The following is a 15,674-nucleotide window of genomic DNA, read 5'->3' as shown; positions in this document are numbered from 1 at the left end:
GAGCAAATTCAGAGATTCACTTTTTTTTTTTTCCCCTTTTTCCTTCATAAGCAATGGCTAAATTCAGCTCTTTGGGTTAAAAACGAATAGTGGGAGAACATGGCATATGGCCGTTTGCCTAAGAAACTCTGGCTTGTGTTTGCTGAAAGAAATCGCAATGTGTTGGCGTTCGCGGTAATTCAGCTGAACTGGGAGCCTGCCAGAACCGAAGCAAAATGCGTTCACAGTATACCCAAAATACAGCCGAGGTGCCAAGTCTGTAGTAGCAAGTGTAACAACCTGTTTCAGAACGAAACATGAAAATTTCCCAATATGCAAAATAAACTCATTACACACTGGGTTTGGTCTACTTATCACACCCTTTTATTTTAATAAATTATTTGAGTAGACCTTAAGTGACATAGTAATAGTCCTCAGATGATCACTTCAGCAGAATTGAGAAATGCATTAGGGATTTATAGCGGGAAAGGGGACAAATAAGGGCATTTTTTTCCTCTGATAGGCTACAACATTGGAGAGTTTGTTCGAATGTGTGGTTGCCACTTCCATGGATCTCCCAGGTGACTTTGAGGAGATGAAAATTCCTGATGCGATAAAGCTGATGTTAGAAGACTGTGTGTGTGTGCACAGTTTTGGTGGCAATAACCCCTGGTGTTCGTAAAAAGGGTGTTTTCCTCGCTCTTGAAGGAGAGGTGGGTATAGTTCCTCACCTCTGTTGGGAAATCTAAATGGGCTTAATAATAAAATGGACAAGGACATTCATTTAAGTCCCATCAGTTATCATTCTGATCTATTCTATTCTATTCTTACCTTCTTTTTGTCTCCTGAATTTTTCTTAGTCAACTGAAAAGCTGTGAGTTTGGATTTCTAAAAGGTTACATAGCATTTTCTTGGTCAAACTAGCATTTACACACAACTTTAAAGGGTTTTATAATTAAGTTCTCAAAGTCTTATTAAAAAGATAAGGCAAAGGAAGACAACTTATGAATGATGAGAGAACTTGTTTAGTGCCTTTCTCTTTTTCTGAAAGCCAAACCTATCGGTATTTGAAGGAATGTGACCTTCTGCCAGCAGGCATTGTTCAGGTCTGCCGCTGCCTGTCCTGGAGTGGAGAGCACCTCGAGTGGTGCATTGTAAGCATTGGAAGATGTAATTACGCTAACAAAATCCATCTTTACTGAGGAAATTAGGGCGCATACCAGAAGTATCATGGGAAAAGTGAATTCCCGCAGAGGGTTTTTCAAGCTGGAGGAGGATTTAAATGAGGTATAAATTTTCTGTGCGATGTCCTTCCACAGAGACGTGAATTTCGATCTGTGAAGTTGAATGGGACAATCTGCAAACCTTTGGCCATCGCGGGCTCAATCATGCAATGTTTAGCGCTCTCTGGCTCTGCTCCAGCAATGCACTTAAGTTTAATTTGAATCATGTGAATATTTCTGCACAAATCAATTGGAGGATTAGCAATACATACGGAAGTGAGGCAGGCACTTAAGATCTTAGTTGGATCAAGGCCAGGCTCGCAAAATAATCTCTGAAGTGCTTCCTATATTAAATAATGACTGGTAGCAAGAATAGGGCCCTCCGAGATCAGACCAGAATTTTTTTTAAAAAAATGTTCTTCAAATAGCCGTGTGTGCCCAGTGATTCTGGGGGGAATCTTCTGGGAAAGTCAGTACTACAATTTCTACAGACCTCAAATATCTATCAAACATCAAACTACAGCTAAGTCCAGTTAATTAGATTGGTATTTTAAAAGGAAATGTGCTTAATTTGTCAAGCTACGTAGTCTAACTGCTGTTGCAATTATTAAATTAAACATAAGATGCATCTTAAGATTTCCTGTAATTGTCAAGGACTTAATTGATCTCTTAGGACAACATATCAAAATTAACTTCCTACCATCTTACGGTCTTGTTGACCTCTTCTTCAGTTTCCTCCTTGATGTATTTATATAAATTGACCACCAGCTCTATTGGAGATGGGTTGGGCTAAAACCAGCCGTGCCTGGTAGAAAAGGGCCCGTTTGTTGCACTCCGTATTGCTCACACATTTTGAAAAATTTGCTGTCATATCTTGTAGCAGCTTTGTCCGTCTTAATCATCTTTCAAAAGCTTGCTCACAAGGGGTGGTCGATCAAGGAGCACTCTTTGGGGCTGTCCTGCTGCAAGTGGGGGCTGTTCCTGCCCCTTGCTCTACCCCTGCGCCGCTTGTGCCCCTCGAGCTCTTCTTGCCCTGTCCCCTGCCGAGGCTGGCTCTGGTTTGTGTATCTGTACGGTAAACTGGGTTGGAGCACGTTCACTTGCCAAACAATAACCTTTTCTGCTTGGACTTTTTCCGGGCTATTGTTAAGATGGAGCAGTTCCCCAGTTCAGCTCAACATGCAGCCACCGAGACATCTGGAGGTAGCAGCAAGTGGCGAGAGGCAAAGCGCAGAAAACACCGGCGTTACTGCTCAGTGGTCAAACTGGAGCTCTGTCAGGTGCTGTCGACAAAAATGAGGAAGGGGGAGGAAAAAAAAAAGGCTGAGCTTTGCTTCACAGTTTGCATGCTTCACCTTTAGTTTGCTGAAACAAGCTGAGCTGATCCCCTCTGCTGCCAGAAAATGACGAAGGCCAGCGCAGGGGGAGAGGAGAGAGTTGTTTCCTCACTTGGCAGCAGCATCGGCTCAAACTGGCTTAAGTCCATTATGGGACTGCACGTTTAGTGGCATTTTTATACCTGAAAAAGATAAGAAATATATAATCTCTAGAAGTATAGTTGATACATCAGATAGTTGAAAAGTAAAAGTTGCCGAGAGGCAGTGAATGAGGTGGTGGCTGAGGGGTAAGGCAGGCATACCGAGGACGAGCCTTGCAGAACAGAGGAACAGGGACTGAACGCAGCACGAACCTATGTTGGCTGACCAGGCGTGGCATTTCTGGTGGAATCAGGAACTTCTTTAGCAAGATTACCACAATACTTAGTTAGAGAAAAGTGAAAATAGTAGTTTTAGTATATGGGTTTGGTGTATTTTGGTTTAGAATGTCTTATTAAATTATGAACCACTGTTAGTATAGTGTTAGAAGAAAGTTTAAAGTAAAGACTAGTCCTGCATAGGGAGGAATATTCAAAGAAAGTATAGAATCAAATTGCATTAACTTCAGCATTTCTAGTAAAAACAATCATATAGCTAGTCCCTGTCCCATTTTTTTGGTTACTCATATTGGAAAGGGAGGCACTGCTTACAGTAGCATCCTTGTTATCTTCTCACTCAACTAACTGTGATTTCTTTCTAAGCAGGAGCAGTCAGAATAGCAGTAAGCCTTTCTGACCCTCAGAAGTACAGGCACTCAGTGAAACATAACTGAGATGGCTTGTGCAGTCATAGAGATCCTGAAGCCCTCTAGAGGAAATACTTTTTTTTTTTTTTTGGTCCAGTGTCTGAAAATGACTAAAGTAAATCAAGGACATTTAATTTTTGTAAATCATTTTTAATGTGATTACAGATAACTGGTTTGATTTTTAAGTTAGAATTTGCAAACTGGTAGTAGTGAGCAAATAGCATCACTAGCTGTGCCTTAAAGGACATCATAAATTGAGTTTTCCTGGTTCCAATTATACATTTTTAGGGAAAAGAACCACTGTGAACAGGACTGTCAATTAATCTACATTATCAAGTTACTTATAAACTACATCTAAGAATGTAACTTTATCTTCCTAAAGGACAGCCAGGGAAAAATCCTGATTCAGTCATATACAGCTGCTGTGTTTGAGATCAAAATGGCATTATCGTTTCGTTTCTGAAAGGCTTTGAATTATTTCTTACAGAGACTGTGAAATAGGGGGATGTGATGGTAGAGTTGTCTTATGTAGAAAGGTGATAACTTTAAAGCATTTAAAAGCAAGAATCGCATCTTGCATGTAGAACAAAATAATTGCATGCATTTTTGAACTGAAAATTACCAATAGTTTGTGTTTGTTTCAGTGAAATTATGTGCTTACTATTTAATTTCTAAAAGCTAAAAAATAATTATTTTAAGTAGTGGAAATGAAATAGTGCAATTTGAAATGGTTTCACACAACTGAATCTATTTCCATCTATTTTTTATGTACTTGTTTTGCTCTTTGGACTGAGCTAAGGTTCAGGTTACAAGAATAGTTTCTGCTGGTGTTTTTTTTTTTTTTTTTAATCCATGATGATCGAAATATCTATGGCACCTGGAAAAGCATACAGTTCTAGCACAACTGTAACTAAAACTACTAATCAAATCCTCTTATCCCATAAAAATGCGTCTGCTTTTGGCTGAAACGAAGGCAGAAGTTGCCACCTTTCCCCGTGCAATCCACTTACGCAGGTGTTCTGGGCTTCCACTTCCAGATGGGTAGGGAGCAAATTGTAACACGCTGTTTGCTAAATCCTCTTACTGATTAAGCAGCCTGAAATTCTGCTGTGGTCTGTAGAATCAGCAACCAAGTTGCGTTTGCTCTTTGCCTTCTTTTGACTGAGTATGCCATGGGCATCTTGTGGCACGAACCGCCCCGAGGAGCCCTGCTCAGCCAGCGCTGGGAGCCTGCAGCAGCTCTGCCCGTTTGTAAGCAGCTCTACACCAGCTGGGGGCTGAAATCCCCCGCTGTAAGTGGTGTTATAACTCGTGTAAATGCTTATCAAGTTGAGTTTTTGTTTGTACTATTGCATAAGACGAGGCAAGAGACTGCCCCTCGGAGCCTAGATGGACCGAGCTGTAGCCAGCTGGCTGCGAGCAGCCACGTTGCCCTGAGAAATTGCTGGGTGGCAGCACCAGAAATATGGATGGCACAAGGATCAGTCATGTCCTATGAACTGAAGTTATCGTTGTTTCAGACCATATTTCTAGATGGTCAGAAAAAATGATGTTTTAGAAAACACGTAATTTAGAGAAAAAACACTGTGTAAACATGAAAGTCGTGTCTTGTTCACTTTTCTCACCTTTTCAGGTCATCTCAGGCTTGCTTCTCTGCTTTTTTCTTGTCATACCTATTTTATTTTCTACAGAAACCTATAATTCTTTAATTTATTTGCATACTCTCTTCCCAGTAACTGTTTCTGTGGTATCTTTGCATAGCTTGGTCCTGCGTGAGCTTCCCAGCCACGTGTCAGGGTTTGCTCCAAGACACCTCGAGGAGATCAAAGCACGTCTGTCTGTCAGCCTCCTGCCCGCAACTGGGAAAGCGTGGTGACAAGAGCAGGCCTCTTCCTAAGCGTGACTTAAGGAGCTGCCTAACCTCAATCAAGCCCCATTAATCCTCTAATGGCTTTCCCTGTTCGCTTCTCTGGCAGAGCTGGAAAATAGCGCGGTGAGCCAGAGGAGGCTGTTTGAGGATGTCCCTGGGAAACGACTGCTGGAGTACTACAGCAGCCTGCTCCCTGAGAAGCCACGAGGAATGTCCACAGAAATGTTATGTTACGTTGTGCTGCTTTTGCTTACATTAGAATTAATTTCTCCTGCTCTGTTAATGCAGTTCGTTGCTCTGGGTTGTTGGTTTAGTGTTCTTAGCGAGGTAAATGTTTGCCCTTTCACCGGCAGCTGGTTAGAGGTTTTATGGACAGCTCTTGCTACTTACATTACTATTACAGATCTTCTACTCCTTGCCTGATGTTTTAAGTCGGCAGCTGTAACTGTTCTCATGAAGAACACAAAAATAACTAGAAATGGCTTGGAATCTGTTTGAGTTCTCGTTTGTTTCTTTTTGGCAGCCACAGTCTGTAGAGCTGCAGCAGTACTTAGCTCTAGATGGGAATTTTGCAGTACTTCCGCTCTGATGCTGCTTCGTCAAGTGCTGGTCCTGTCCCGAGTTTTTTTTTTTTTTTTTTGCATGCTGCCGTATAAAAAAATAAAAAAAAAAGTAAGCATCCAAAGCATTTGAAAAAGTAGTAGTTAGAATATCCCTGTGTGTGATCTCCTGTGGTTTTTAGCTGTTCTGTAATCACTTGCTTTTGCTTTTGCTTTTTCCTTTTGGTACTGAATTACCAATAACTTTATTCTTTCAGTGAGCAGATGAGAATTTTTTATATGTTGAGCTGTAATCATATTTTATTCATGGCCTTTTGGTGATATATTTCTTTCTAGATATGATAAAATTATTGCCAGTTTCATGTTCACAGAAGTATTTTATTTTGAACAAGCCATGGCCAGATCAAATAGCAAAACATTTAGAATTCAGAATTAAAATACAAAATCACTGATTTAAAATGTAGTAATATTTTTCATCATGTAGTTGAAGCCAGAGACTTAATCTGTCTTAATCTGGTCCTGCATGAAAAGTGGTAGTAAATAAAAATGTCCAGCCCTCATCCTGTTCAAAACCAATCGTAATACATTTGTCTGGCGCTGTCATATAACATAAATAAGTAGAATAAAAATAAGTAAATGCAGGGAAAAAGAAAACGTTTTCTTTAGTAGGATTTATAGTTTGATTTTTTTTGTGTGTGTGTGATTTGTTCCCATTTGGCTAGCGTTGCTAGTGTTACACCATGTGTAACAACAACAACATTCCTAGTTTGGGAATTTCCTGACAATTAATTGACAGTTCCTGCCAATTACCTGACTCCTAGCTGAGCTAGTCACTGATTTGGAGCTAATTCCTCCAAAGTGCTTATGAGCCTGATTTAAGGTCACCCGGCTCTTCACTGCCACCAGGACGGCACAACCGAGAGGCCTCGTGCCTTGAGGTGGAGGATGAGAGGCGTGCGTGAAAGCCCGGCTCACAAGCAGTTGGCCAACAGATGCTGCCAACAAAGCTGCTGAACATCCCTGAAAAAAAAACCCTCAAGTCCCAGCCTTCTCTTCACCTCCTGCAGCCATCTGAAAGCAGCTTCCCCGTGCTTTTGGCAACTACGGGAAGAGCTTTGGGAGGAATTACCAAGCCCGTGTTATGTTTCTAGGATTTGTACCTTGCAGGTGTTTGAACTACTGCTTGTGAATTAGGTCCTAGAGTCATAGCTGCTGGAGAGATTGTGCAGAGCAGAATCCTAATTTCATTGTGCTTTTTACTATAAATGCATACGCTGGGATTGCCTTTCTTTTGGCATCTAGAAGTTTTAGTGAAATGTGTCAGTGAAGTCAAACCAAGAATTAATATATTTTGGCACTGAGACATCTGTAGCACATCTGATTCTTCCGTGTCAGCTCTCTTATCATCACTTGTGTTGCAAGTGTTAGCATTTGCTGACAAAATGCGATTTGGGGCTTCTGGCTATCCTGTTACAAGTTTACTTTGCTTTGTTGGTAGAGTTTTGTAGCAGTGTATAGGCCTCAAATTTCCAGTTTGTTTTTCCATGCTTTGTCTGAAGTTGTTGTTCTGGAGCCTCCGTGACATTATGTCTGGATGTTTTTGAATATGATGTGAATTTAATGCAGAGCCCTATTGCAGGCTTATCGGAGATGCTTTTAGGGCAGGATTCATCACACCCAACCTTAAATGTCTACCCTATCTATTTATGGCCTTCTCAGTTAAGAACTACATAAAAAGACTACATAGAATTAGTTTTTATAGTTTCAATATGTCTGGAATGGTGATCCTACATTTGCTGTCTCATCAAATAGGAATGACAGCAAAGTAAAGAATTGTCTAACGGGGCTTTCTTATGGCGCAGCTTCTGAAAAGCCGGGGTTTTGGCAGCGGTACCAGCTTTAGCAGCTGCCCTTTCACCCAGCGATGTTTGCCACCCCCTTTGTGGCAGCTCCCTAGCTGCTGAGGACGCATGGTGAGGTTCCTGGGGAGCAGTCTGACCCAGCTCCCTGCGCAGCCCCCATGGAGCTGGGTGAGACGCGGGGAGCCGTGAGCGGCACCGCGCTCTCTGCAGCTGCGCTTCTGCCAGAGCTGGGCAGCAAACCCTGCCCCTTGAAAGCAAAGCCATGTGTTACGTGAATCCAACGCTGGAAATAGATGCAACTACTTGTCTTGCATTTGGCCAACACGTTTCTCTTTAAAATAAATGTAATGAGACAGGTTCAGCATCCAAGTGTTCTGGGCTTCGACTGCGATATGGAGGCACGCAATCAAGCAAAGAGGAGGTTTGGATGCAAGGCTGCTCCAGCCTTGCTGGCTCTTCCCGGTCCTTCAGCCATGCTGCTTCAAAAATGACCAGAGGCTGCTGTTGTGTCTATGTCAAGGAGAAAAAGCAAAGGCAAACTTGTATTAGCACAGAGTTAGCAAAACTGCTTGGGTGTTTTATCACTTCTATGGGAAGTTCATCAGTGACAGCATTAGTGACATTTCTCGAGTTTAATGTTGCTGTGAAAGAGTGTGGTCTTGCTTTGAAAATGTGATACATTCATGCCTGTCACTTCGTGGGGAAGAAGTAGAATGTCTTCACTTGCTCTTTTCCCTCATAGGTAATGAAGGCAGAACTATATTAAGTCATTTACTTCATATATACAAATGTCAATTTAAGGGTGACGGCATAATGTTAAATCAAATTTTGTAAGTGGAGCAGTTTGTTCATTTGTTCTTAATATTGCCTGACACCTCTGCTTATAAAACCCTCTTTTCAGGTGTTCTGAACCCTTAAAATATTAGTATTCCAGCACTGCTTTTGTCTTGGTACTATAGTTATCTTGGGAAATTGCTGCCAAAAGGAGCAGGCAATTAGAGATGCTGAGATTACGGGAAAGCCTGTTGCTTTGGCCAGGCTTGAAAGAAGAAAAGTTATGGTAGTGATGTATTCCCTGGGATTTGCATATGGGATAGGATTTATGAGGATGCCTTGTGTTGCAGAGTGGTGCCATGTGTGCCCACAGTGACACTGGGGGACATGGGGGGACCAGTCAGTCCCTGGGAGACACACACCCCTTCCGAGTGCCCGTCCCGCTGTGGTTGCTGCTCGTGGCACTCAGGCAGCGGAAGGCTGCCTGGATTTGCAGCGAAAGCACCCGCCTGTGTGAACGGTGCAGTAATGGCACGGAGGAAACGTATCCTGGAAGCACCATTTCAGCATGTTATACGTGCACAGTCAAGCATCTAGAGGTCATATAATCCAGACCTGAGATTTTTTTTAAAGAATATTCATAATTTTCTTTTATGTCTATTCCTGCATTCATGTATTGTGATTTTTAATGCAGTTTTTGTATACAATTTTGTGATCTAAATACTATGTTATAGGTCAGGCTTCTAGCAAGTAGGCTTAAAGGTGTAAAAGATATGAGAGTCTAGTTTGTAGATGGGCTGTAAAGTTTAGGCCTGAAATGTTCCTGGGCTGTTTTTTTGGGGTGTCTCAAAGATGTTCCCTTTGTCTTTGTCTGAATTGTGGGGTCATAAAGAACACTTTTCCAGGCACTCTAAACAATTTTTTCCTCCTGGTAGGGCTTAAGAACAAGCAGCTGGTATTTGGGAGTGAGCTTAGCGTCAACATGGTCCTGAGGATTATGCCTTTCCTTTTATTTGGACCGACTAATTCTTACAGAGATTGTAATGTCACAGACAGAAAATACCCACCTGATGGTCTGCATTGTCAGAAGTTACATAAGGACTGGAAAAGATGCACTGTGCCTCAGCCCAGTGTAATAAATCCCAGGTATTTCTGATCAAGAACCCCCACGAATTGCTGGGTGTTCAATAACGTTACACTTAGCAAGGTGCCTGCGTTCTCCACCTACTTCTCTCTGTTAGCCAACCAGTCCATTTCTTCCAGATCTTTCTAGTTAGCTGCTAAAAGTTGCTTTATGTAGAAAATATCAATTGATTTCAAAAAAAACCAAACAAACCTTTTTGCCTTCTGTAACTGCTGCTGCTTGGGCTGAGCCGTTAGATGCTCTTGGGCCCTGGCTACAATTAAGCAGATCTGCATGTGCTCACTGCAGTTTGTGTGATGCCTTCCCCTGCTAATTAGCTAACTTTCAGCACAGAAACAAGTGTTCCCTTTCTTCCAAATAAAGAACAGCTAATTTTCTGGACTTGTGAGCTGTTTTGCCTTGGAAGAGAAGCCTTTAATGGCAGCAGGCGGGTGGTCTCGGTGCAGTCCTGTTTATCTGGAACGTCTCAAGTCACTCGCAAAAACAGGGAATTGAAAACATGTTTTTTTCCTTGCGGCTTCCAACCTGCCCCAGCAGGATCCTCTCAAAGCATGTGCTCCTTCTGGTCCTCTGACTTTTCCTCCTTTCTTTGCAGTTTGCCCTTTGTGATCCGTGTCACCCAAGGAGGCTGAGTCCAGCCCGTGCTCTGCAGAAGGACTGGGTGACCCCGCTGGCGCACGGCTGGCTCCGCAGCCTGCTGGGGGTTGCTGTCCTGTTACAAAAGGGGCCGCCTTTGCAGACAAACCTGGTCACCACTTGCATTTGCCTTGACTGAAGGACACAGAAGCTTTAATGGATTCCTTCCAGTATCTAGCACAACAGTACTTTAAAGATGAATCTGTCCCTGTTTCCCTTTTTGTTGATTTTTTTTTTTTTTCACAAGCCACCATCCTGTACTGATGGATATGATTGTTTAGTTTTATTAGCCTAGTGAGATACCTTCGTAGGAATATTAATTTGCTCTTTCCAGGTCAAAGGCAGAGCAGAGTGCAATCCCTCTGAAGAAACTGAGATCGTTCTATCGATCCCAGGCTCTGTCCTTTAGAGCCTGATTCCACAAACAGCAGTGTCTGTACTTCACGTCTGCTGTCATATGTAAGCATTTGTGCAGACGTGGTTTCAGTGTTCTGCTATGTGCTTTTCACTTGATTTCTTTTTTTTTTTTTTTTAATTGGGAAAAGTGTTAAATATTGTCAGACCTTTATTCAAAATATTTCTGCTTTCTTTGCCAAACTGGCTGTAACCGTACTTCATAACTTCATTGCATAAACTGGTCACGGAGCTGATCTCTTTCTCTTTCATGCTAGACCCTCAAAGCAGAATGAGCAACCTTGCGTTTTTGTAAGAGAGCGTATCGTTTTGTATACCCTCTTCTGTCAGAAGAATCAGCTCATGAGAGCAGTCATGTCTGTGACAGGCTGAACTGGCAGGGACCTCTCCTGTGTGCCCTGCCTGTAACCCCTCCGTTTCACAGCCAGCGTTTTGTTGTGCTAGCCAGCTGTCTGACATTCTCCCCTGGGAATAATGGTGTAGTATGAACAAAACCATCATTCGGTCAGGAAATTTTAGGATAGATGAGAAAAACAACATAATCTACAGTAAGTAGCAAAAATCCATTAGCATATATGAAAAGGAGAGGAGAATAAATGTAATTTACGGAGACACATGAAAAATTGAAATCCCACATTTTTAACTTAGAAATGACTTTTCTTTTGTGATGGCTCACACTCAACTAGGTTATTTTTACCACACTTCTCCCCTGTGAGAGCTGCCCTGTCTCCGTAATTTGACTTCCTACATAGAAGGCAACAATTTGTGCTTTTCCTCAGCTTAGTTTTGTACTGTTTTTTTTCAGTGTCCCTCTCTAAGCCAGAGAGAAAAGGACAGACCTTTACATAACATGCGAACCATGTTTGTGCTTTTAATGTAAAACAACCCTGATGTTTGCTGACATCAATGGGAAGATTCATTTTAATCTCGCTGGGCCTTGATGCCCATAATATGCAGCATCTCTTTTGTAACGTTGGCTTGGAGTTAATACCTAAATCTGATTTGAGCTAGCTCTATGCAGAACTTTTTTTCTTTTAATACATGCTGCCTTGCATTGTTGTTTCAATGATTATTTTTTTTTTAATTGTGCAGATCAGGAAATAAATGTTTTAAAGCTCACCGGCTTTTCTTTTCCCCAGCCCTTTCTCCCTATCTTTTTTCCCCTCCTTTGTCTTGACATTTCCTTGATTTAGGCACTCTGCTTGCCTAATTTTCAAGATCACAGTTTGCAGTAAACATGTCAAAGTTTATCCTCTATTTCTTGGATCCAGAGGTCAAGTTTTCCTAGTCCATTTGGATGGAATAAGTTGTCTTTTAATTAAAAATGCAAAGAGACAATGTAACAAATTTCCATTCATGGAGGTTAAATTTCAGCCTTCAATTAAATCATGCACGTTTAAGCCATTTCCCTTGAATTATTGTACTGCACTGTGAAGGATATGTTGGGTATTTACATTTTTGGGGTACGGTTTGTAAGAACGTGCAGAACTGCAAGCCGCTGTGTTCCCTGCCTAACTCTGATGCGATGTAACTTGGGAATAGAGATTTAATTTTATTTACCTACATATAAAACAGGGTTAATGCCCCTTACCACTTTGTAGTTATGAATATTAACTAATGTAAGTCTTATTTGTAAACAGAAATTACATTGAGAAAATTGCATAAAGAGCACTAATGAGGCCTAAGTAGCTTGAGGAAGTAAATACTCCGTTTGGCTCTGGTGAGTCAAAGCGAGCTCATTTTATACTCTTTCTAATTGAATCTTTGCTATTTTCGTGCTAAAAATAATCACGACCATGATCAGAAAGGATGAAAGTACTGTTAGCCGAGTTCTTGCTTTGTAAGGCCTCACCCCGAGCGCAAAGCTCTGTATCGTGAGGCGAGGAGCGATGGGGCCCAATGCATGGCTCCAGGCAGGGCCGGGCGCGGTGGGGCCGATGTCTCCTGGCGCAGGTGTTCCTGAGGTGCTGTCACGCTATGAGGCGGCCGTGTCCTTTAAGGTTGTATTTCTGGATTCTGCTGTCAGCTGCCATACTGCTTGCACCATTGAGTCAACGCCTTCGGAAGGTGCTCTGGGGAGCTATTACAGAGCAGTCTGCGTAACACAGTTTTCATATTTTGCTTCTGTCACACGTTGTCTCTGGCGTAAAGGCGCACTTCATACGTCTGGCTACATGCTTTTCATAGCATGTCACGTTCATCTGGTATTTTTTAAATCTTTCTGACTACTACAAATGCTTATTTGTAGCCAACGGCACTTTACAAATTAATTTGCTTCATTTCTATTCAAAACAGCCCAAAGGCTTGGGTGGCTGTTAGAAACAGGCTGCTGGTTTGGGTGCTAAGGTCAGCAACGGCGTAACGAGGAAACCTTTCCTTTTTTTGGACAAAAGACAGCTAGATAATGCAAGTCTTATTCATGACCACTGGATAATGATCTCCTGGTTTCCAAAAGATTTCACTCCCCTAGAAAGTGGTTTGGTTATTCTAAGTCATCCTATAACTTTCTTTTTAGAAATTTATCACTGGATGCTAACTAATCCTAGCATTCGATAAGGCTCTGGTGTTGCATATTAGTAGCGTGTTTAGCTCATATTTTCTATTACAATGAAATAGGTTAATTGCATTTTATCTAATTAAATCACTTTATTAGCAAAGGAATATACCTGTAAATAGCATAATGGATAGCAATGCATTTCTCAGATATTTTTGGTGAACTTTTTTCATCCTCATAATTCATTTGGCATTCTTGTACTAATTGAGACAAATGTATTTCTGGTTATCATTACCAATATGTATCATCTGGTTACTTAAAAGGACCTGTGTAAGGACCTTAAAATGTACCGTGTGAAGAGTACTACAAGAGGAATATCAACAAAAACATGCTTGCAATCATAAGCTAAATATATACTTAGGTCTTCACAACATCGTAAGAATGTTTTCTATAATGTCCTTCTGAGCATCTTTGTCCTTCCTCTTATCTCCCTAATACCTACCACGCAGGCTATAAATTAGTGTTAAAATGTTTAAGGATGTTGAAAATAACGTGAGTAGCACAAATTTGGGGGTTTAGAAGTCTGAGGTGTGCTACTATGTGAGTTGAATTATATTTTTTCTCTTTTCCATAATAGATCCAAACAAGGAATTATACTTGTATTCTGCAGAAATTTCTGTATTTGTAGATTAAAGAATTATTACCGTTTGTCTTCATTCACTGAATATGCATTGTTGGCGTTGTTTTTTTCAATAGGCCTTGATGATTGCCTCCAACAATACATAAAAAATTTTGAAAGGGAAAAGATCAATGGTGAACAGCTGCTACACATCACTCATCAAGAGCTTGAGGAACTGGGAGTCACTCGCATTGGCCACCAAGAACTGATACTGGAAGCTGTTGATCTGCTATGTGCATTGGTAAGTGATTTCTTGCATCACTCATCTTAATGACCTGGGTGTATAAATTTCCAAGCCAAAATCAAAATAACGTATACTAAACTCTATTTCTATATCCTTGGACAGAGATAGTGGCTTTGCCAGATTAAAAGGCAGACCTTAGAGGCTTCTTTCAGCTATAAAGAAACTATACGTATCCATTTTATGATTATGTATGATTGTCTTTTATTGCTCTTCCTTTAACGTCCCAGGTCCTGTATTCAAATGCTATTGACTATTACTACTGGCATCCATATGGTTCTGTAATTATATGCCATATGCCCTTGTATTCCACTGACATTTGCCACTCTATCCTAAACCAAGTAGACTTGAATATTTTAACCATGCCAACATTCAAAAAGATTGTACTAAAGAGCCAGAAAGTAATTTTATTTAGACAGGAAGATTGTTCAAAATGAGCTTTAAGACAAGATAGGAATAGTAAAATTGGCTTTATCCAAAGTACAGACAGGTGTCGATTTAAAGGTGTTTTTTTTTTTTTTAACAACCTGAAAGAATCCAGATTTTGAAGAAAACTGGATTTTTTTTCCTCATGTAACAAGTTATTATTTGTTAGCCTCTGAACAAAATATTTGATATCAGAAAGTTATCTTTTTTCCTCTTTATTTAACTTCTACCAGCTAATAAAATAGACTTAACTTAATTCTAAGGAGGAAAAAAAAAAAAAACAAAACCCACAAACTTGCCTTTGTTAAAGTGAACAGGATATTGAAAACATAATTAAAAGAGAAAAAAGTAAAATTAAGTAGGTAAATTATATGTGACAGTTCCAGTATTTTACCTCTTTATCAGGAGTCCTGCTTTTGCACAAAGTAGCTTATCTTGTGGAATTTTGATAAGATAAATTGTCTCCAGCAGGGAAACTGTCACTTAGCAATAAAATAGAGAACAATTGCCCCAACAGTGCACTTGATGTTATAGAATTAAAAACAGTATGAAGTACCTTTTATTGTATGTGTGCTTCTTGCAAGTACCTCTAATTACATTATATACTTAATGTAACTTGACATGAAATTCTATGAATTAAATAATTTGTATGTCATAATACATTAAAAAAAAAAAAAACACATGAAAATATCAAAACCAGAAAAATGCTTATGGCCCTGATGCAGACATACCCCTAAACCGGTGTGCACTGCATAGCCCAACATTTTTTTTGTTTGTTTTGGAAGCGTTTGGAATCAAACTTAGAACTTTTTCATCTAAATCATTGCTTTCCACATAAAAGGAACCTAAATACCCCACAGTGTGACATTATTTTATCTAAAGAACAATCCAGTGCTCTTGCCTGTCAGACATAGCAAACCCAAGAAATTTCCTCTGGAAAAAGAAAATTTCAGCCAAATGTACCCGTTAGGAGGACCCTAGCTGATTTCTTACCTTTTTTTTCTTTTCTTTTTTTCTTTAAATAACAACAACAACAACAAAACCCACCCCATACCTCCTAAATGCTGGCCCCACTGTGGGTCAGCAGGGCAGCTCTTCTCTTACTGTGCCGCCTCATGACCTTGTTATTTTTTCTTTTAAAGCAGGGATGGGGATTTTCCAGCTCCTGGTATCATTTATTTAGCCTCCTGCCTTTAAGTCCTCATCCTTCCTGCCTTTTACTCTCTAAAACTCCTACTTTTTTTTTTCTAT

The 15,674-nt window shown here is 40.6% G+C and overlaps 1 protein-coding gene across 1 annotated transcript in view; it reads left to right on the top strand.

Annotated features, from left to right (window-relative positions):
* Nucleotides 1-15,674, top strand: part of LOC106042970 (connector enhancer of kinase suppressor of ras 2-like) — a 182,855-nt gene that overhangs the window by 47,665 nt on the left and 119,516 nt on the right. The window contains exon 3 of the mRNA XM_067004835.1: nt 13,834-13,997. Within this exon, the coding sequence (XP_066860936.1) occupies nt 13,834-13,997 (164 nt within the window). The remainder of the gene's footprint in view (nt 1-13,833; nt 13,998-15,674) is intronic.

Source organism: Anser cygnoides, chromosome 13, assembly GCF_040182565.1.
Source record: "Anser cygnoides isolate HZ-2024a breed goose chromosome 13, Taihu_goose_T2T_genome, whole genome shotgun sequence".
Classification (NCBI taxonomy): Eukaryota; Metazoa; Chordata; class Aves; order Anseriformes; family Anatidae; genus Anser; species Anser cygnoides.
The sequence above is the reverse complement of the archived record's forward strand: the minus strand, read 5'-3'. Positions and strand labels throughout refer to the sequence as shown.